The sequence below is a fragment of the Corapipo altera genome, unplaced genomic scaffold (genome assembly GCF_003945725.1).
Source record: "Corapipo altera isolate COAL_440 unplaced genomic scaffold, ASM394572v1 2c, whole genome shotgun sequence".
NCBI lineage: Eukaryota > Metazoa > Chordata > Aves > Passeriformes > Pipridae > Corapipo > Corapipo altera.
In genome coordinates, this window is record NW_020884923.1 from 1,327,163 (window position 1) to 1,348,337 (window position 21,175).

The window sequence follows — 21,175 nt, forward strand, 5'->3', positions numbered from 1 at the left end:
GCCAGAATGAAGTGGCAAATGAACAGGAATACCACCCTAAGGAATACAGAACCCTTATGGATTTATTATTATTTAGCTAGCTAACAGGTTTTTTATATATATATTTATATATATATATATATATATATATATATGTATAAAATAGTTCCTCTTCTGGAAGTATCTTCCTTTTACTGGAATGCTGGAGGAAGCCAGCATTCCAATAGCCAGGCATGAGTGAACACAAGCAATAACCATTGGTACCCATTCTTTCAATGAAAAATTCTGCTTTGGCCTGTGAAATAAAGACTGGTATTAGCTATTTAGTCAACTACAAAGTAAAAGATGATCAGGAACGGCAGAAAACAAACTATTTTTTGGAGGAATGAGACTTTACTTTGATCTATTATTCTCTTGAGATTCCATATCACATGAAAAAAGACAAACAGGTCTTTGTTTTAACATGAGGATAAAGGATTCCTAAAAATTACCTGATGGCCATATTGTGAGATGCAGTTCCCAAAGCTCTTCGACCCAATATACACAAGGCAAAGGAAAGTGTCACTAGAGGAGAATCTTCATCACTGTCCAGGTGCTACAAAATTTTAGGGTTAGCATGTTACTCTAAATGAAAATACCATCTTTTAAAGCACCACAATACTACAAATGGTAACATACATAAAATTTGCATGTAGCTGGACCTACTGACAAAAACATTCTTTGCAATTAAACAGAACAAGAAGGAAGATCATCACCATTAGAGGCCTTTGCAAAATGCAAGCTTATTTTGCCCACTGGCTAGAAACAGAACATTTTGTTCTCCAGTGGTGAGATCCCAAGGAAGTGCAGCTTTGAGGGGGTAGGTACTTTTCTGTGGTGTTTTTTGTTTGGTTCCACTCCTCCCTGACATGACATTCTAAACCACAGGAGGTTCCTTATCTGTTGACAGACACAGCAATTGGAGACAGCCAAAACCCTTCTCATGGGATACAGTTCCTATGAAACCCCGCCACAGATTCCAGAAGAACAACCTATTTGGAAAAGTTTGGAGGCACACACTTTTACTGAATAACAATATCTATCTAAATTGCATACCATTGATGACACTGACATCACATTTTAACAAGCAGTCAAAATATGTCATTTACATTTACTAGCTCAGGAGAGTTTCTTTTACTGAAATTTTCAGAAAGAAAACTTTGCAATCAAGCAGGAAGAAAAAACTGAAACAACCCCTCATGCATGTTAATTTTCAGGAGGATATAGATTATTATTTCAGGCTATGCAATGAGTGATTTCTTATAGCTTTCTTTGACTTTAAAATTGAAAACAATTATAATGGAGAATGTAGCTCCTTCTAGAACATACATTGATTTTCAGGGTTATGTATACAGTGAAGTTGGTTTTTTTTCATCTCATTTCCTACATGAACTTTACCCCTCTATAGTCAGTGAATTAAAAAAAAAAAGGTAAAAGATGTAAAAAAAAAAGTGTGTGTGTATGCATCAGTGCAGGCATTCATTTGCCTTTTTAAGTCTAACTTACATGTTTCAAGTCTATTGGCATCCCTAAGTCTGTTATGTATTTGAAAGTTTCAGGAACAGAACAAGTGAAAAGGCATCATTTAACTGTGCTTTCCCTGCACTGTGCAATTCTTTGTGTGTCAGAACTTGGGAGATGAGACACAGAGATGAGAAAAAAAGAGGTGAAAAAGAGGAAATGGCAGGGAATGGATCAGATGACAATCCGGTGAAAACAATACCAATATAATGATATGCAGAGGAACTGGTGGAATGGTTTTTGGCATTAGAGACATGAGAAGGAACCAAAGTGGAGAAAAAACATTCAATGATGTTACAAGAAACATTCAGTGATATTATACCAGCTGAGGTCAGTGGTAGCAAATGGGATGTGCAGTCTGTGATCCTGAGCGAAAAACACACCAATACAGTGCATGGTGGCCAGGAAAGATACACCTCTCCATTTTTGCCATTATCAGCATTAATCAGAAAATTAGATTGAGGCAATATGCTTGTTTGAAACTATATTCTCCCCCTGGGCTATTTTGAGTATTCCATGGAAATACAGTAGTGCATTTCTGACAAATGACTGCTGACATCAGTAATCTTAGTGGCTCAAAGCATGCAAATGCACAGCTGTAAATCTGCCTTTGACCTTCGAGAGCTGCGAGGCAGTTCCACCTGGTTTTGTGGCGTGGTTCACATTTGAGTTACGAGCTCTCAGAGGTGACCTATGCTAGCAGTGAGTTTGCCATGCACTTCCCTATCATTCTATAACTGTACCCAAATATAAGCAAAATGTTTGAAAAGGACACACAGACATCACAAATGTTTGGCAAATGTACCCAATCACTGGCAACACTGAAGAAACAGTAATTCTCTAATGACATTGCCTGAATGGAGCCAGCTTTAGCAGTACTTCTGCAAGCAATGGATATATCCATGCTTTCTAGAACTGACAAAATTAACCTTGCTGGAAGTGCGCAAATTAAGGAAATGGTTCCGTATTCAAAGACTACCACTCCTTAAAACTCTAGCTTTTGCATGAGGGTAGTCTCCAAAATATGTTTTTTTCATTCCACAAAAACATATATTTTCCTTTTATTTTAAATGTAAAAGCTTAAATAAATTTTATTCTACTACTCCTGAGCAAGCAAAAGAGTAACCATGCATCATTTAACTTCTATTCCAAGAATTAAAACTACTACTACTACTACTACTAAAAAAAAAAAGACTCTTACCTCTACTCTTTTTCTAGCACAGAACTGAATCCAGTCCAGATAAACACTGCAGAAACTAGCTCTCGTTATTCCTTGGAGACATGGAACATAATCTTCATCTATGTTAACGTTAAACATTGCAAGGTCACGTTCAATATAATGCCACTTCGCATAAGGCTGCAGTATCTTTTGGATGGATTCATCTTTTATCCAGTCAAGGATTTTGGGAGAACTTGCTGTAAAGTATATTATACTCTGTTGACAAAATGTGCAAACATTAGTCACTCTCATCTCTGATTAAAGCAGATACATTTTACACAGAAGAGAATAAATCAAATGTGATCCTAAATCAAATAGGGCCACATTAACTAAATATAATGGTACATATTTTTCATATTTTTTACTGCTTGGTATCATTGCTTCACAAAAGTGTTCAAGTTAGAAAGATGATAACAGTTAATATCTAAATAGCAGACAGAAAAAGAAGTAATATTTTTAATACTCTTCTACCTTACAGGAAAATTAATACAATTATAGGAACAGAGAGTTCTAGTATTCAAACATCTTAATTACAGAATACTAGTGGGGTTCTAGAGTCTATTGCCAAGAAGGCAATATTGATAACAGTTTAGGCATATTTTGAAAAAAAACAGTAGTAGATGATCATATGCTCAAAATAGGGCTCTTTTTTCCTCAATGGACTTACTGTTTTATGGTGATGAAGCTTTCCTAATTCTCTAACAAAAACAGCCCCACCATGATTTAACCATAAAGGTAAGATGTCACAGATGTGTATGACACAGGTCTGAAATGCCCTGGTTTAACTGCTGTTTTCTTTTGGCATTCAGTAGCACCAGTTTTGTTATTTGTCAGTGCAGCTGGTAAAGAATAATGGATTTTTTCTTACATGTCAGTTTAAGAAGCTGGTAACTGATATAATTGAGTTTACTTAAAGCACTGAAGGAGGAACAGCACTCAGCAGGAGCTCTTTTATCAAATGCATAAATATTAGAAAGCAGCAACACTTGTATCTCATATCTGTGCCTGAGTTTCTAAGTTCTTCTAACCACTGTGTCTGGAGACATTAAAATAATAATAAAGAAAATAGTAATTAAAAAAAATCTATCCAAATAAAACTTAAAGCATATTTTCAAAAGAATATGAAGCTTAAGAAGAAGTTCCAATGTTTTCCATCAACTGGAAAGTCCCACTTTTATGTTTTATGAGTATAATATTAATATATTAATTTAGAATTGGATTCCAAAGCAAATGAGGAGCAAGTGCACACAAATGAAGAGGATGTAGTACTACTTTACACAGTCAATGGAAACACTACTAAGCAAATAAATATATAAAATGAAAAAAGGATGGATTACAAAGGGCAGAACCACTAACAGCCCTTTTAAAACACTCAGATGCTCTCCACAGTTTATCTTTCAAATTGTACAAAAAATATACAAGTAAGAGGAGAATTAAGCTTCAGAGGAAAAAGACAAGTCAGACAGATACAGACTGAGGATGGACCTTTAATTTCTTGGCATGTGGAGAAAATACACTCTTTAGAAAAGATTCATGCAGAAACAATAGGAGCTGAAAATACAGCACTCAGCAAATACAGACTTCTTGAATACTAAAAGATGTTTAAATAAGAATATATTGAGAAGAGATGGAGAAGGCACAAGGGAAAAATATCACAGTAGCTGGGCAGGAAATGATTTCAAAACATATGCAGAAGGACTACAGGAGCTGACCCACTTTATTTGTGGAGAATAAAAATCCTTTTATAAGAAGAAATATTTCTCAGCTGTCAATGAAACTGCAAATGAAATAAATATGACTTAGGAATAAGATGCTCAGTGCAACTCATTGTTTAAAAGACCAATATGGTAATTATTCTTGAAGGATAGAAGAGCTAAAACAAAGCATACATTTTCTCCATTGATTTTCAAGACAGAGTTTGCTTTCTTTATTATTCTCATCTGTGTTTACAAAGAAGCCATCTCAGCTGGGGAAAAAAAATCAGACTCACAATCAGACATAGAAACAGCAAAAACTTCTGTCACCTAATTAAATTTTACTCTTGGTAACTCTTCCAAGATATGTTTTGTGCACAAGTACATCCTCAGCTACATTACAATTCAGAAATAATATTTACAATATTGTAAGCTACAGAGAATAAACCAGGAACACTTCAAGTGCTCAGTGCAATGGAAGTGCAGTTCCTACAGAAACTCCAGCCTAAGTGTTTTCAGAGTTTGTGATAAGGATGTGACCTGAATACTGCATTATCTGTAGTTCTTACAATTAGTTTCCTACACCAATAAAAACGAAGTGTCAGGGCTTTAAAATGTTCACAGTGAAACTGCATAGGGTCTTACTCAAGAGTCCCCCATAAGAAAGAGCTGGGAAAGTAATGAATTCTCACCTCTGCTTCTAATACTGTTTGTTTGGAGGCAAGCATTAAAGAAACAGGACAAAAGCTGATTTCATACATAACAATCTTCTCACCTTCCAAGGCTGTACTAAGGAATTTACCAAATCTTTTTAAAGCTCCTGTTGATGGAAGAAACTAATTAATTTAAGAACAGGAGAAGACAATCTCCATATAACTTTCTTTTGGGGAGTGTCATTCTAAAGAAAAGATCTCCTCAGCTCACTCTCCCTTCACTGAAGGAGCCCCAGCCCAGGCTAATATTGAAGTTGCCAACAGGTTATTATTATCTTTTGTTATTATCTTCTGTTCATCCTTCCCTAAGAAGAGAAGCAGACTAAAGGATCAACACCTTTCTGAGAACGCAGATCTGTCAGTGCAGTGTTGTAGTACTGGCTCAACTAAATCCAAGCAGAAGAGATTCAATTTTCACACCTTGGGAGCCATCCGTAGTAAACATAAAATCTTCGTATGTTGGAGATGGAGCGACAGCCACACCTCAGTGGTGTGGAGATCATTTAACCCACATCCCTATTACTCAAAACAGGATCAACTAACCACACCTGTATCACATGAAAGTTTGTCTAAGCCATCTTACCTTTGTCAGCTGCTTCTCAGGTGTGTCCAGAACTAGAAGCCCTAAACTACCTTTCAGTTAAGTTTTACTTCCCATGTGATGAACCTCACACTTTCCACAAGTCCTCTATATATTGACTGATTTAAAGGTACAAAAAAAGTTCTAGTTTACAAAGCACAATTCTTCACTGCTGTAAACTAATAAGATGGTCTATTGATTGCAGCTTAGACTGGGATTTTTTCAATCTCATTCACCATCAAAAGCTGAGTCATATGTCAGTTTGCATCAGTTTATGTTCCAGTTATTCAGGTTACCTTTTAAAGTAAAGAAAAGCAATAGTAGCAACATACTAATTTACAGTTTAAAGAAGGGTTGGTTTTTTTTTTTTGTTTGGGTTCTTTTACCTTACATACCTTGCTTTAAATTAATTTATAGCCACAGAACCAACTTGTAAAATGAAAAAATCATGCTCACATGCAGTTTTGTGTCTAATTAGTTAATTAAACAAGCAGGTTGGTTACCAGGCTGTACTGCCTGGAAAATTATTTATGAAATCTCAATCTGCATTTTACAAAGTAATCAACTGCATGATCAAAGCAGTTTTGTAAGGTAATGAGCTTGCTTTTTACTACATTGGCTCATTTGCAAAAAATGGTGATTAACTTATTTACAACAGGTCTCTCTCTGAGGTTGACAGATTGGTATAATTGCAGAGATATAAGCAGAAAGGAGATGTCAGGGATGATTGGGAACTTTAGTAACTGGCTTTGTGGCAATACTAGTGGCATAGGAAGCAGCATTTGGCTCTTGCTGTTTCAGTAGAAGACTACAAAGCCCAACAAATTCTTCATTTGCTGGACTGGGAGTTGTTTTGGCAGAGGATGAAGATGTCTTGCTAGATTATAAGGTTCAATTATTTCAACAAATTAGTATCTGTGTGGTTATTGTGGTCTTAATAACAGTGCAACCATAGAAGTGATGTAAATGAACTGCTGTTTAATCAGTGGAATAAACCAACTTCAAATGTATTGTGCTATGTATGTAAAACACAAGGTAAGAAGGTAGTTTGCACTACTAAAAAAGTACATTTGAGAAATAGCTCTTCAGATGTTTCCCAAGAACTTTATGCTTGTTAATCTCTATTTTCTTTTTCCCCAGAACAAAAGAGCACTGGAAAGGCCAAGGCAAGAAGAAATAACAAACTGTCAATGAAGTTTTTTTAGAATGCAACAATATAAGTAAGAATGCTTCCTCTGACTTTATCACCAGAGGATGTTTACTCACCTTGATTTCTGCTGAAGCATACCTGAGATTTTCTGTACTAACTGTAAGTGATCAGAACTAAATTTAGCAAAGGGAGATATGGATTTATTATTCCTATTCTAGTGGAAGGTGTCCCTGCCCATGGCAGAGGGGTTGGAACTAGAAGAATTTAAAGATTAACCCAAATGATTCTAGGGTTCTATGATGTCCACCTGTCAGAGCGTTGTGCAGATGAATAAACATAAAGCCAAAAATTTCAAATGCTCTTTCTTCTGTAGACAGCCAGCATTTCTTCTATTTGACAAATCTGCCTAGGAATAATGTACACTTTACCAAAGTGTTTACCTTGATATAGTATCTGATAAGTATTCTCCGCAGATCGAACACTTGCAGCATTGTTGCAGCGTTGTTATCAATGATGCTGTATCCTTCCAGGATGTACTGGGTTCGTGTTATTTCCCATGTCAGCCATCGGAGGTTAAAGGCTGCATTACATGATAACAAGTGAGGCAAGTGCCCAGGCTTACAACAGCAGCAGCCTTCGTTGTCTTCATCTCCTTCTGTTATAGCTTCCACTTCTCTCTGCTGGCAATATGTCCCTTGGCAGTGAGAAAGAGAGAGTATGCTGCCAGTTACTGGGGGAGGAGGAAACAAAGGACTTCTTCCAAGCTGAAATTCAAAGTATGTTTGAAGGCTTTAAGCACTTAGCAAAAATCTAAAAGAAAGAGCCACGGCAACAAATTAGATGTGCTAATTGATCCATGTGCAGCAGCAAATAAAGAGGTGTACATTATTTATTTACTATCACCTAATAAAAGCCAAAAGGGCCTGATTTAACATTCTGAGCGTTGGGTTCTGAACTGAGCTAAACTACAGACCACAGCTTCTGCCTTAATAAAAACTCACCAGGAAGCAACACTAAAGAGTCTCGCTCCATAAGGCACACTAAGCAAATTGATCCAAGTCTCAGTCTGCTTCTTCAACTAACATTAAGAACACAAAGAAAGATTTTACAGTGTGTCAGAGTACTTGTAAAATCTGGGTTTTAGCAAACTATCTTGGAAAGAAGATTCCAAAAATAACATCTACTGGGTTGTTCTCTCTCCCACTGGAGTACAAGCTACTCTGGATCAAACATCTCTAATGAATAGCACTAGTGGCAGTACATCATGAGAAGAGAGCAGCTGTCTAATTAGTCTATTACACAAGCTTTAGATCAGAGTAAATTTTTCTAAAAAAAAATATGTTAGCTCAAAAAGAAATCATAAGGCAGATGCAGAAACAATAATGCAGACTCTGCATTTCTAGCTTGTGCTGCGCACACTAGATAGTCAAGCTGAGCCCTTGGGGATTTGAAATCTAGGAATGTGGCTTCTATACCATGTACGGCACTACTAGTAAAAGCTGAGGCAGACTGCCATGTGCTCCCCCAGTAGTCTCAAAACACATGATTTTTATGTTCATGATTTCTGCATCTTTTTAAAATTACTCTCTGTAGGCTATTGGAGAGTTTGTACATAAACCATCTTTCAAGGCCATCTCCTATGATGCAGGTTACACATGTCATGCACAGCCCTTCTGCCAGAGTTTGAGTATCACCCCACGGACTGCTGATCCCATCAGCTTCCAAACAGTCTCAACAGGAGAGGAAGATGCTAGACACTGTGCTGCAGTTTAACAGCTATAATTCCCTCCCTACCAGAACCCAAAGAACTGTTGTGTCACTGTAAATGGAAGAAGAATTTAGGTATGTTCATCATCTGAACGTTGGACCAGGAAAGAACACAATGCCAGCTCCAATTCTCTGCAGAGTGCCAGTACCCCAAAAGAGAGCACGGAGCACAGCAGCATCCCAAAGGCCTTTCTGAAGAGCATGACAATTGCTGGGCCCTTGACTGTCTATCCTAGTCCCATCACAACCAGCTGGTCAACAACCTGTGAACTTTAGTTTGTACTAACAGAAGATGCATTCAGAATATTCCTTTCTCCTCACTGAGAAAAACCTTTAAAAATATAACAAAATATGCTTAAGTATTGCCTATCACCTTCTCTTTTTTTGCCTGTACACCTTCTAAAATGTATGCAGCAAGCAAAAACATACAAGAAAAAAGAACAGAAAAATCTGAAGGAAATGTGTGAGAAAAAACAGGGTTGTAGTCTTAAGAGATGGGGGAAAAAGATCCAGTATATTCCAGTGATCTCTGTTTAGTTTGCTGTGAATGCAAATTTATACTGTGAACCCAGTATTGTTCGCACACTGATACACATTCCTCCTTAGACTTCATGGATAAACAATATGAAAAATTATGAAATATCTTCAGGTCACCCAAATATGAACATCTTTCCTTTCAACACTGTCACAAAGTACAAAACATGACCTATTAAGCTGACATTTCCAGTTGGACTGGGCATGAACTGGACTGCTTCTGCTTCATATTTCACATATTTCTACATGAATTAACACTTAATTCCTCCACAACAAAAAACCCAAGAACTGCTCTGGGTCAGCGAATGCTTCTGTGAAGTCAAGTCAAAAGACATCGTACTCAAACTGAAGTAGGGAAAGCATACTCCTTTGTACATTGCTTGGCAGGAGTAAAATAACTACACCATGCTGGTGCTGTTACTGTTACGTTTATTTTTGAAAGTTTAAAGGTCTCTCAGTATTACACTGAATTTAAGAGAAGATAAATCTTCATGCCAGGTGCTAAATTAAGTATTGCCAAATATTTATAAGTGATGAAAAATGAAAAACAGAAGCCTAATGAACAACTGCCACTGATCCCCTTACAACCTCAGGAAATAAAGATGGCTTTGCTCAATCTGTGAAACCCTATTCTTAAATAAATTTTTTTCTTTTGATATGAAAATATCACATTATATTCCTATAGCTATTTCTACGTGTTCTCTGTATTACCTTTATTAACAAATATCAAATATTATTACTGTAGATTCCGTAATTACTATTTTTCTTAGAACACATATTTTATAAAATACAGGGCCTAAAGAGGCTTCAAAGGCAAATAAAAGGCAAATTCAAGAGACCCTAAATGTTTAAAGGAAACTGTCATCACATGCATAACAAACAGAAGATAATGCCAGAACAATATTTGCATTCTCAGCTAACTCAATAGGATAAAATGTCTCTAAGTCGTCTTTGCTGGGTAATTTTAATCAACTAAAGTTAAAATTATACTACAGTGGGTGCAATCAATGTTGAACCTCAGGAGCAAGAGACATTTTAAAAGGGACTCTGTTATTACAAAAGCTCTGGGAACCAATGAAACGAGTTCATGTGTTTGTTTTACGGATTTATTCCAAAGAATGTGCTCTTCAACATCTGGCAAACATGCACTTGATTAACAAAAGCTGTTTGATGGACTTGGGTACTACCACCTTGGGGATTTGGTGTCTTTATTGCTTGCACAGCTTCTGAGGTATCCCTGTTAAGTTTAAAGGTGTAATCTGAGCCATGGCCAGTGCTCTTGACAAAACACCAAATCCTCATTCCTAGCATCATCTGCTGATTAGTATTTTCAAACGACATCTAGTAAAGGGACTCAAGTCTGCAAAGACAACATTCAGGCTTGATGCTCAAGTACATGTTGGTTCCCTCCCAGTTTTTGTAGTTAGTTCTAGAAAGACTGCCAGTAATTTTCTCTCACCTTTAATGAAGCCTCTCTTTAATCCATAATGCACTGGCTGGACTTCAATCTCAGACTGGCATTTTACTGAAAAATTTCATTTACCAGTGCCTACATCAATCCTTTTTGGCTCATTACTCTAGACTCTGGTACCGCAGAGACTAAGAGCATGAGCTCAGCTTCATGCATTGAGCCAGAAAGGACAAGACACATTAAATGAAGTTAAGCATTTGTGTATATCTTTTACAGAAGGATGACCCTAAGCTTTTGTGTATGTCATAAACTGATTATTTAAATGACAATTTTTTATATTGCTTCTCAAAAAATTATCAAGTTCAAGCACCTCTGAGAGAATTATTCATAATACCAAAGAGCAGGGAACAGAACGTGCACTTCAGTTCTGCAATATAATTAAGTGTAGTACCATTAAATATTAAAATACAGGGAAATGTTTTCACTGGTAATTAGTAATTTCTAAATCTGAGGGAACACTTTTTTTTACATTTTTCTCTGCAGTAGAAAGAAAACAAGCTCGTGAACTTCACTGAAGTTTAGTCATTCACTCTGACCCTTGCTAGTATAGATAAGATCAATTCATTTGTAAAGTATCTAACACTGGACGGTTGCCAAAAATCCATCAGTGTAAAAAACCTGTGCCAGCTGAATAAAGCAAGGTCAGCCTTTGTGATCTGAGGAGAAAACCAGGGTGAGAACTTGGAGCTCTTTGTATTTTCCTGACGCATCAGGATTTGAGGACTGACTTGCGCTCTGCCAGAGTGATCTGACCTAAATGGAAATGGAAAATTGAAACTGAAGACTGTAATCTTGCTCCAAGAGGATACATAAAATACACCTAAATGAATGACCATCTAGCCTTCTAGAATTTAAGGGTGAAACCATAGTGTGTGCTTTTGAATTCAATTTTGAAAACTCAGTGAGTGAAAAGCATTTTTCAAGTTCTGAAGGACCAGAAAGAAAAATCCATAACACAACCACACAATTCTAGGAGCAGTTTTAGTTTCCATAAAACACTTAAGTTTAACAACACATCCAGAATGGTGACTAATTATTGTGGCTGAAGGCAGCGATAGCTTGAGCACTGAGGATTGCTGACATATCAGCAACTTTGGTGCAAATGTACACAGAAAGGGCTCAGAGGGCTCCTGCACCAACCTCACCCCACAGACGTTAAGATCATCATGAATCACTCTCCTGCACTAGGCACTTTAAACTCTGTGATCCCAATATCCAGTTTTGGGCTAGGGAATGTAAATAGGTTTTAAGCCTGAGAGATGGAGCTGGATATGGAAATGGGAGCCACGAAGAAGCACTGAAGCCCAGGGTAACTCCTTTTGTAGGCCATGCAGCGATCTCTTCACAGACAACTCCACAAAAAAGCCTGGTTGCTCACTATTTGTTTGGCAAAACCACACGCACAAATATTTTACAAACAAATGCATTACTGTGGAATTACATGACTCTGCTCCAACAAGCTCTGCAGCAAACATGAGTATTCCCAAATTCTGATGGATTGGGCTCACCCAACATTTTTTTTCTGCTCAGGACAGCAGCTTAATAAGCATCAAGTTATGATACAAAAGAAGCACAGGGAGCATAATTACAGCCATTGAAAGGCCATCCTCTCCTGAAATACACATCAGATATAGTTCTAGAAACACAAAACCCTAATACTTCCAAGAGGAGTGAACTGAGCTCACAAATGGAAACTTATGAACCCCAGAACTAGACGCATGCTGGAAACTAGTGACTGTTTTGGTTCCTTCCTGCTCTTTTCGCTTGTGGAACTGGGATTAAGAACAGTAATTTATAGGCTCTGATAGTCTCAGCTTGTTTCAAAGGAAAACCTCAGGATTTAAAAATGAGTATCAATTCCTCAGACATCAAAGCTGCTAGTTATAAAACTGTGGTTTGGTTTTCAACTGTTTCAGGTACTTGTACGCCTGGAAAATAATGTGGTTTTCAAACCAGATCAGTTGCTCTTATAACAGGCATCCTTTCTCCTCAGAAACCTTTCCTTTCCTTGGTCCACAGAGACACATTAAGAAAGGCCAGGTGGAAGAAAGCATTCTCCAAAGATGTTGGCTGTTAAACTTGCAGCTATGAAATACCACAAAAACCTTTCAGGTCACATCTTTTGGAGTGCAATCAAGATGCAATATTTTGTTTCTGGCAAAGACATTTTCTCAATAAAAAGACTGCAGTGCATCTATTTTTCTTCCTTCCAGAAGTCTTCTCCAGTGCACCCATATATACATATAAAATTGTGGAAGGGAGGAAAGGGAAAAAGACATGAAATATTTATTCTAGTACGTGTTACAGAAACTATTCAAAGCCTATTTGAAATTCATAGACAGCTTCCACCATTGCAGCATCACTGTACACCTAGGAAGGCTTGTACATCACAGATTTCCTGCGTTCAACATAAAGTATCCTCTTCCCTGTTTCATGCCATTCTTCCCAATTAAATCACCAAGATTAAAGAAATCCCTTTACATCCTTTCTGTCCATGCCTCTAGTATTTCCAACCTTTCTGTCTCTCTGTCTTTGTTCTTTCCCACAAACACTGTACTTTTGGGTTTTAACCTTCTCTCCCAAGGGATGTGTTTAAAATGGCTGCTTTTCTCTGAACTCTTTGTAATTTATCAATACCTTTTAATGGTCTGGTACATACACTGAACATACCTCAAGAGTGGTCTCAGGAAAGACATGAAGGTGGGCATTTTTATTTCCCAACAGCAAGAAGTGATTTGTACAAAGAAATGAAAGTTGCAATCACTCTTTAAATAAAGAATGATTCTTGCTAGTGCTACAGCGCCTTTAGACAAAAATCAAACACCAATAAATATTCCTTGCACTGGTAATGTATTTGCTACTTTAATAAAACTATGCAGCATACACATATGCTGCAGAAATGAGTAACTGTCCTTATTTCTTAGACATCATTACTGTGTCTAAAGCGTATGTCCTAAACTGGCTTCCCATTTTGCGTGGGAAATAAGCTACCGAACGCAGAGAAAGCCCCACAGGCGATGCCATACTGCTGCCAGAGCTGCCTTCCACTATGTACAATTACATCTGTCTCTGCCCTGTGCTTCTTGCCTTGATCCATCTAATGAAGTTCCAATGAAGCATGGATATTGCACGTGCAACATGCAGTAACAAAAAAATCACAGCAGAGATGTAGAAGTGCATTACAAGACTGAAGGATACTGTGCATGAGTTAGAAAACAGCTCCTCAAGACTTCAGCAACACCATCAGTAAGTAGTTTCTTCATTACATTAGGCATTACATGTAATGCCTAACTGAATATTCTCCAAAAGGCACTTTGCAGACACACAGACTAAACAGGAAAACATTTTAAATCTTCCTTTTTCTACAGGGAACTCATGCGAGAGAGAGATTTTGACATTCTTTCTGCTTGTTCCCTGATTGTTGGTTTCCCCATCTCTTCCTTTCAAATTAAATGATACATTATGTATTTCTTCTGGCAGGCTGCTTTTAGCATACTGCTGTGGTCTAACACAGACAGCAGAGTTAGGTTACCGAAGGGCTCAATTCCCCCGCACCAACCTGCAGCTCCTCAGAAGCTTTACCCTAGTCTCAGCTCATTACTACCTTCTCTTTGTTTTCCATGCAGGAGGAGTCAGGCATTTCCTCTCAATGCCTGGAGGTCTTGAGCCTCCCCCTGACTTTATACTCCGGATGAATGACACAACGGAGGCACATCCCCTCCCTGTCCATAGAATAGGAGAGTGAAGAACTAATTCATACAAGGTGCTTAATATGAACAGGACTAGAGATGGATGAAAGGAATTCCAGCTTTGCTGACTCTCTTCTTTCAGTCTGCTCAGTCTGCACCTTCTTACCCTGCCTGTAGGGGTTTGGTTGGGTTTGTTTTTTTCATTTAAAAGCTGAAACAAATGCTTCTATTACATACAGCTAGAAAGGCATCTGGATCAGTCACTTATAATGCGGACTCTCTATTAGGTTGGACTGCAAACGGAGGAGGCTGTAAGTACATCCTGCCCCTGTACACTTAAATTCAGAAGACTGAAAGATCCCTTCTTCAGGCACTACTGTAGCAGCACTGCCAGCACAGCTTTTCAGCTACCACAATGAGAAACACCCATAGGAAAATCCAGAGCTCCACAATGCAAATATTGCCTTTGGTTTAGTCATGAACAGAAAACAGTCACAGGCACAGAGAACACTGTTGTGATTCACTCGTTTCCAAAGCAAACACAGATTTCCTATTTAAGGAACAGCAGATTTTTAGGGCCCTCAATTAAAATTACTTGTTTGAAATTGAAGTTAAGCAGCCAAAGCTCAGAAATTACAGATTTCAAGTTCCTCCTCTGTCCTTTTTCCCCCTTGTGGGAAACCATTCTGTACAATGAAAGGAATCAGGGTCCTATGTAAAAAACAGTGCATGACCAGACATCTAAAAATAGAAATGTAAGATGCCCAAAGCAGAGGAAATGAGTCTTGTGCTTAACAACTGCTATTTGACTTTATAAACCATCAGGTTCTTCCAGGGCAGTTCCATACACTCTTTCCCACTCCTGCAGAAAAAAAATCCTACAGTATTCAGTTGTACTGCACACCAGCCATTTGCAAGATTTGAAATGGGGAAGAATGTGCCTAGTCCTCACAGGGGATGGTTCTCGGTGCTGCTTTGAGGAAGCTTGCTCTAGTTCCTGTCCATGCAGGCAGCAATCCTGCTCAAAGGAAGGAGCAAAGAATGCCTTGCAAGGAAGAGTTTAAGTCTCAGCTTTCAGAGAATTTCCTTAGAATAGCCTTGGTTCCCTTCATGGAACTTCTGAGTTCCGTTCAGCCCTTCTGGCTCCTTTCACTCAAGAGTCAGTGCCCGAGTGCCTGGGCACCCTTGTGGCTGATGGCCCCAACCAGAGCAGCCCAGCTCCTTGTTGACACAAGAACCAAATATCTTACAAGAAGAGGGTGGTTCTGCATAATAGTTTATCTGAAGTACATCAGCCTTCATGGTTTACCTGGAGACACAAACAACCCTCTGGCGTCAGCACACCACCTCAGCAAGTCTCCACTGGTCACACTGACCACTCACATTTTGGCATCCATTATGCTTTTATTACAGCCTGCATCAGGCAGATCCATCTTATCTGGCTTGTGTCTGGTTCCCCACTGGACTCCTTTGTTTCTCCTACTCTATCCTTAAGCAGGCTTGTAATTCATGTGGTTTCTCTGGCAGTGAGGTTCAGTTGGTATGTTAAATGCTACTTCTTTGAGCTGTTCTTTCTAAGGTCAATTCCTTCATTCAATCCTACAAGGCTTCTCTGTTCCAGGCCAAGCAACATAGTAACAACAATCACACTCCTAGTTTCTCTTCCCATAACATCTCTACAAAATATTCTGAATGCTGGAGGAAACTTCCTTACATAGCATGTTGGAGAGGACACAAAAAATAACTACATACTTTCTCTTATTCTTGGAATAGTATCATCGGGAGAGGGGAGGGGAGGGGAGAGGGAGAGGGAGGAGTGGAATAAGGGACTAAAGACAAGAAGAGATCCCAATTTTCCCACTCCTCTCCTCCTCCTCCAGTAACTGATATGTGCTTTCCTGTTCACAGTTTGCTGTTGGTCTCTTGACCAGGCCCACTGAACATTCAGGTAAGAGGTGCTCTTTGCAGGATGCCAGCCTCCTCCTGAGGACTTCAAGAAAGACTGGGAAAGAGGATATTCCTCATGAGAACTCAGCTGGCTCTAAGCAGCAGCCCATGAAAGACATGAGAGGCTGCGGAGCTCAGTCCCAGCTGAACTTAAGGACCTGCTGTGGTCACAGACACATTGGATCTATTCACAAAGTAAAACACTATTAACTACAGTTAATTAACACTGAACAGTGTTGGGCCATCTGCATGGAAAGGTCAATTTTCAGATACATTTAACTACTTAAACTGTGATTTTAGGTAATATAGAGATGCCTTGACAGGTGGAACACTGCAACTTTTGAGCTTTGCTCTCAGATCTAAATGCCAAATGGCACTCATTGGCAGTGAATGATCCTGGCTCAAAGTCAAAGAAAGTCTTCCCAAGCCACTTCACAACAAAACTATTCAGTTGTTCCCTGTTCAACTTCCAGTTCATTAAGTCTGTCTGCTGGGCCCCTGATCTTTTTATCCAGCTAGCACGTGGCTCATATTGTTTCATCTGTTTCCAAGATTTACTTCAACTGCTTTGGGATGGTGATGACAGAGAGAGACCCAGCAATAGGGGGCAACTGCATAAAGGAAAAAAAAACTCAAAAAACTCACATAATTTAAGTGGGAGAGTGAGATTTCTTTCTGCCGTTTGTTTCAAATCCTACAGTGATCTATTTTAACACAAAATGATGATCAGCAAAGATAATTTTCAGAAGGTAGAATGCAAGTGCCTATCTCTGATACAGCAGGACCATTGTTCACTTTGGGGGCACACAAGGAGAAGGTAATACTTGCACAGATGTCTTAGAAATTGAAGCAAGCCTCAGAACCACATATGGATGATCATGTATCCCTCAACAATCATCATCAGCAGCAGCAACAAGAAATTATGAGGCTGATAAACAAATTCTCTTCCTTTCCAGCTGTTTTTTCTTACAGTTTGCCTTTGTACTGAATAGGCATCTCCTCGGATATTACAATACCAAGCTGTTTTAGGTATTTACTACTGTTTTCTTTCTACATAACTCTGCTTAGGACATGGGAGTGTTATCTTCATCCCCACCATACAGGAAGGAAAGTGTTTACCACAACCTATTCAACATCCAACAGAGAGTCTTGTCACAGAGTCGAGCCTGGAGCCCACACATGTTATTTCCTAGTCAAATCCTTCCACACCTAAGTGCTTTCAGAGAGCCAGTCACCTATTTTCTTACACTCAACCTTGTTGAACAGTCATGTCGATTATACTCTCCTCTACACATTGCCCATTAGATGCTCAGCCCTTGAGCCTGGGAAGCTGCTTATTCCAGTATTGCAAAATTCCCATCACCTGCAATTGCAAAGTGGTATCTTTGAAAGGTTAAAAATCCAACCAACAAACCCAGGCAGCCAACATATGTAGCATGAGCAAAATTTAAAAGCGGTTTAAAAGTTTTGTGGTTTTACTTTTATTTTGCTTCCTACTCTAGGGACAACAACAACAGCAACTGGCCTCACAAAAGCCACACCACTGAAGAAGGGGATGTAATTGCCATTCCTTAAAGACGAGTGTCCTGACAGAGGAATACACTGAATGGTGAGAAAGTGAGGTCCCTTTTTTAACTGAAGGGACAGTTATAATATAATAAATAAGAGAAATATGAAGACTTGATTAACTCGCTTCTCTATTGTTCTACTGTGATAGAGACCATGTCAGCACAGGCTACTTGCATGGCCTGACACATGCAAAGATATTTTCTGTGGAAGGAGTCTTATTTAATTTTTCTTTTTTCAAAGACAAGCTTTTGGGGGTCGAAAAATTTTAAGAACAACTTCGATTTTCAATGCTATAGAGGAAAGGAAATAATCTGAAAACATAACTAAGCATTACCCAAAAGATCTGTGAACTAAGCAAACAACTCAACAAGCCTTCTTTCTGAAAGTCTTACAATGCTGTAGAACATGACTCCAAATTTCTTAACATCTAGGTTTCACAGCATCATTCAAATAACGATACAAAAAAGTACCAAGCTTTTAGACAGACAAATATCTGTAAAAAGAGAAAGGTCCTTAAACTCTATGTCCTACTATAGTTTGTGATAAATTAAAAAGACAGAGGAGATTTGTTCTTATTTAAATCACCAGGGATCCTTACCTCGAAATTCGAGTCCTCTGAGCTGAAAGGTGACAAGGCCATTTCCAATTTCAATCAAGTGCACAAAGGCATTTAAATAATCCGATGCCAGAATAAAACAGTCTCCTGTGTTGTAGTTTCCCCAGCGGCCCAGAATCAAATCTCCACAAAGAGACTCCTGCAGAGATCTTGTCAAATGCTCATAAAAAATGGAGTTGAGATTATTGTCATCATTTCCTACAACCAGAACAGCACACATTTGTAAAGAATGAAATTTATAGTATACAAAGCCACTCTGCATAAAATTCCATGTTCATTCCTGCTTAATGTCTTCCTGATACGTTACACAATCTCTATTTCCTAGCTGTCCCTTCAGAGAATCAGGTCTGAATTTTTTGTTTAATATGAGCATTATTGTAAACAAAATATCAAATTATTGATAACACATTTTTCAGGCTTACTCAAATAACCTCTATGTTTTACAACAGCAAGAATTTTTTGGCTACATTGAAAGTCTCTGCAATGATAAGTTAATGTCTACATACTGTTCTTAATTTAAATACACCAGAAATCATTATTATTTCATTACATATGTTTAAATTTGAATATTTTTTCTGAGATTTTTAAAGACTTTGGTCACACATCTTCCAATGATTTTGTTGGGATTTTTTTCTTTTAGACCTCCAGGAATTTTTCAAGGGTTTTTCCATTAAGTATCTGCTGGTACTTTAGATGAGGATACTTACTTTAAAAGAGTTTACTTAGTATATCGGGTAAGAATGAAACATTCACCACTAAAATTGCTACCACCTTAAAAACAGTAGCTGTCCAATTACACATTGCTTGGACCAAATGTCCAAAACACCCCATCACAGTCTGGAAGTTTCATCTCATAAAGGTCTATGTCATTTAACTGCATTAAAAGGATCACTTTATGATGGTGATTTGTGAAAGAGATTGAACTCTCACAAATGCCAAGATAGTGCCACATAATCCACGTGGTGTTGTCTTGTGTTTGCACTCTTTTACATAATATATGCTTGACATATGAACTGGTTTTTTCTTCCATAATGTATCAATGTCTCACCTTCAATACTTCTAAAATGCTGGCGCATAAACACATGTACAAACCAACAACTTGCAGGTTTATTGGTATGACGGTGTATGTGGATACATATGTACATGTATATTTAGGAGCAGATACATGCATATTTAGGAGCAGATCTAATGTGGAGGAAAAAAAACGCAGAAGAGGAGACTTTCAGAGGCTATAGCTTTCTCTACGAATTGCTCTTCAATGCAAGAGGAGCAGTGGGTGTGTAACTGTGCTGTTTTTCATCCCTGTGGACATTAAGCAGCCAGCCCTGGTATGTACGTCCATGTGTGTGCGTATGCCCATGCATATAAATTCAGCTATACACCTCCTGGAGTACATGTGGTCAAAATTTAAACAAGCCATAAAATTAATCTCTTAGGCACACACACAAAAGTAATGTTCTGTTTGAGCTACAGGATAAAAAATATAATTAACTTATCGCATTTATAATAATGCTAAAGGTTATTGCTATCAGATGGCAGAATGGCCTTGGGAAACATCCTAGCTCCCTGCCTCGAAATGATAAATAATTAAAGAGCACTATATATGCTTCAAATTATTAATACCTCTCTTGCCTACTTAGGCACCCTGGATTTCACCCATTTCTGCTTGAAGACATGTATTTGTTCATGCTACTGATGTAATGGATAAAGGATAAAGGGGTGGGCATAACAGCAATAATTAAAATGTAAACGTCTAACTTCACAATACAAGCCCCTGCCACCTCAGCAGCAAAATAAAATCAGCCACAGAACACTAAAGCAGAAGAACCCCATATATGAAATCTTGGTCTCTCTCATTGAGACTGGGATTTGGTATGAAAGACTGGTATCGGTTTCTCCTGAAAAGGGCTTTATCCCACCATACACTGAAGAGTGTCAGATGAGGTACCACACACTGTGTCCACTGACTTGCCAAAAAATGCTCTCACTTCCTAGTCTCACAGGAACAACTGCTGTAGCCTGTGGAGGTGCTTTACACAGCCATGGATTGGTGCTCATTTAATGCAGTTACCCAGCAGAACAGCCCACCATCTTTCCTACTTCTTTCTCTTGCAAATTTTTCAGTTTCACTTTTTGACTTCTCCAAAAAGGTTTCTCTCCAGGGAAGAGGAGATCCCTGTCAGCCCAAACTGCTCAGCAGTAGGGGCACCACTAACTTACTGCTTTTTTCCAAAGCCTTTCCCTGGCCACAGCTGACCTCTGAGTCCAGATAGGGTGTCTGCTGCATGTTCCACACAAACAGCAATGTTACGATTAACCAAACAATTCCCAGCCCAGCAACACATAACTGAAGAGCAAATTTACTTGTCAGGTCACACGACTTAAACTGGTGCTCTGCTAGATTTAAAATGCTCTGGTTTGTTCACACAACATTTACACCCTTTGCATCTCTTCAGCTTCCCCAGCAAAGCCTTACCAGTGTAAATACATCACATTTTGCAAATCAAACAAGACACCCAAACTCCCAGGCCATACCTGCATCCTTTTCGATCTGAATTGCCAGTCTGGTGTTGGAATGGTCCGATCTTTTGGTGCTGGAAATAAAGACATGTTGTACAGCCAATTCTTTTCTTAAAAAAAATACAATTCTCGTAGTAAACACATCTATTTTCTTTTTAACATATCTC

At 38.4% G+C, this 21,175-nt stretch overlaps 1 protein-coding gene across 1 annotated transcript in view; it reads right to left on the reverse strand.

Moving 5' to 3' along the window:
- Positions 1-21,175, reverse strand: part of PCNX2 (pecanex 2) — a 156,032-nt gene that overhangs the window by 19,895 nt on the left and 114,962 nt on the right. The window contains exons 24-28 of the mRNA XM_027657281.1: positions 21,024-21,082; positions 18,471-18,686; positions 7,336-7,589; positions 2,741-2,974; positions 471-574 (exon numbers count right to left, since the gene is read on the reverse strand). Coding sequence (XP_027513082.1) covers positions 471-574; positions 2,741-2,974; positions 7,336-7,589; positions 18,471-18,686; positions 21,024-21,082 — 867 coding nt within the window. The remainder of the gene's footprint in view (positions 1-470; positions 575-2,740; positions 2,975-7,335; positions 7,590-18,470; positions 18,687-21,023; positions 21,083-21,175) is intronic.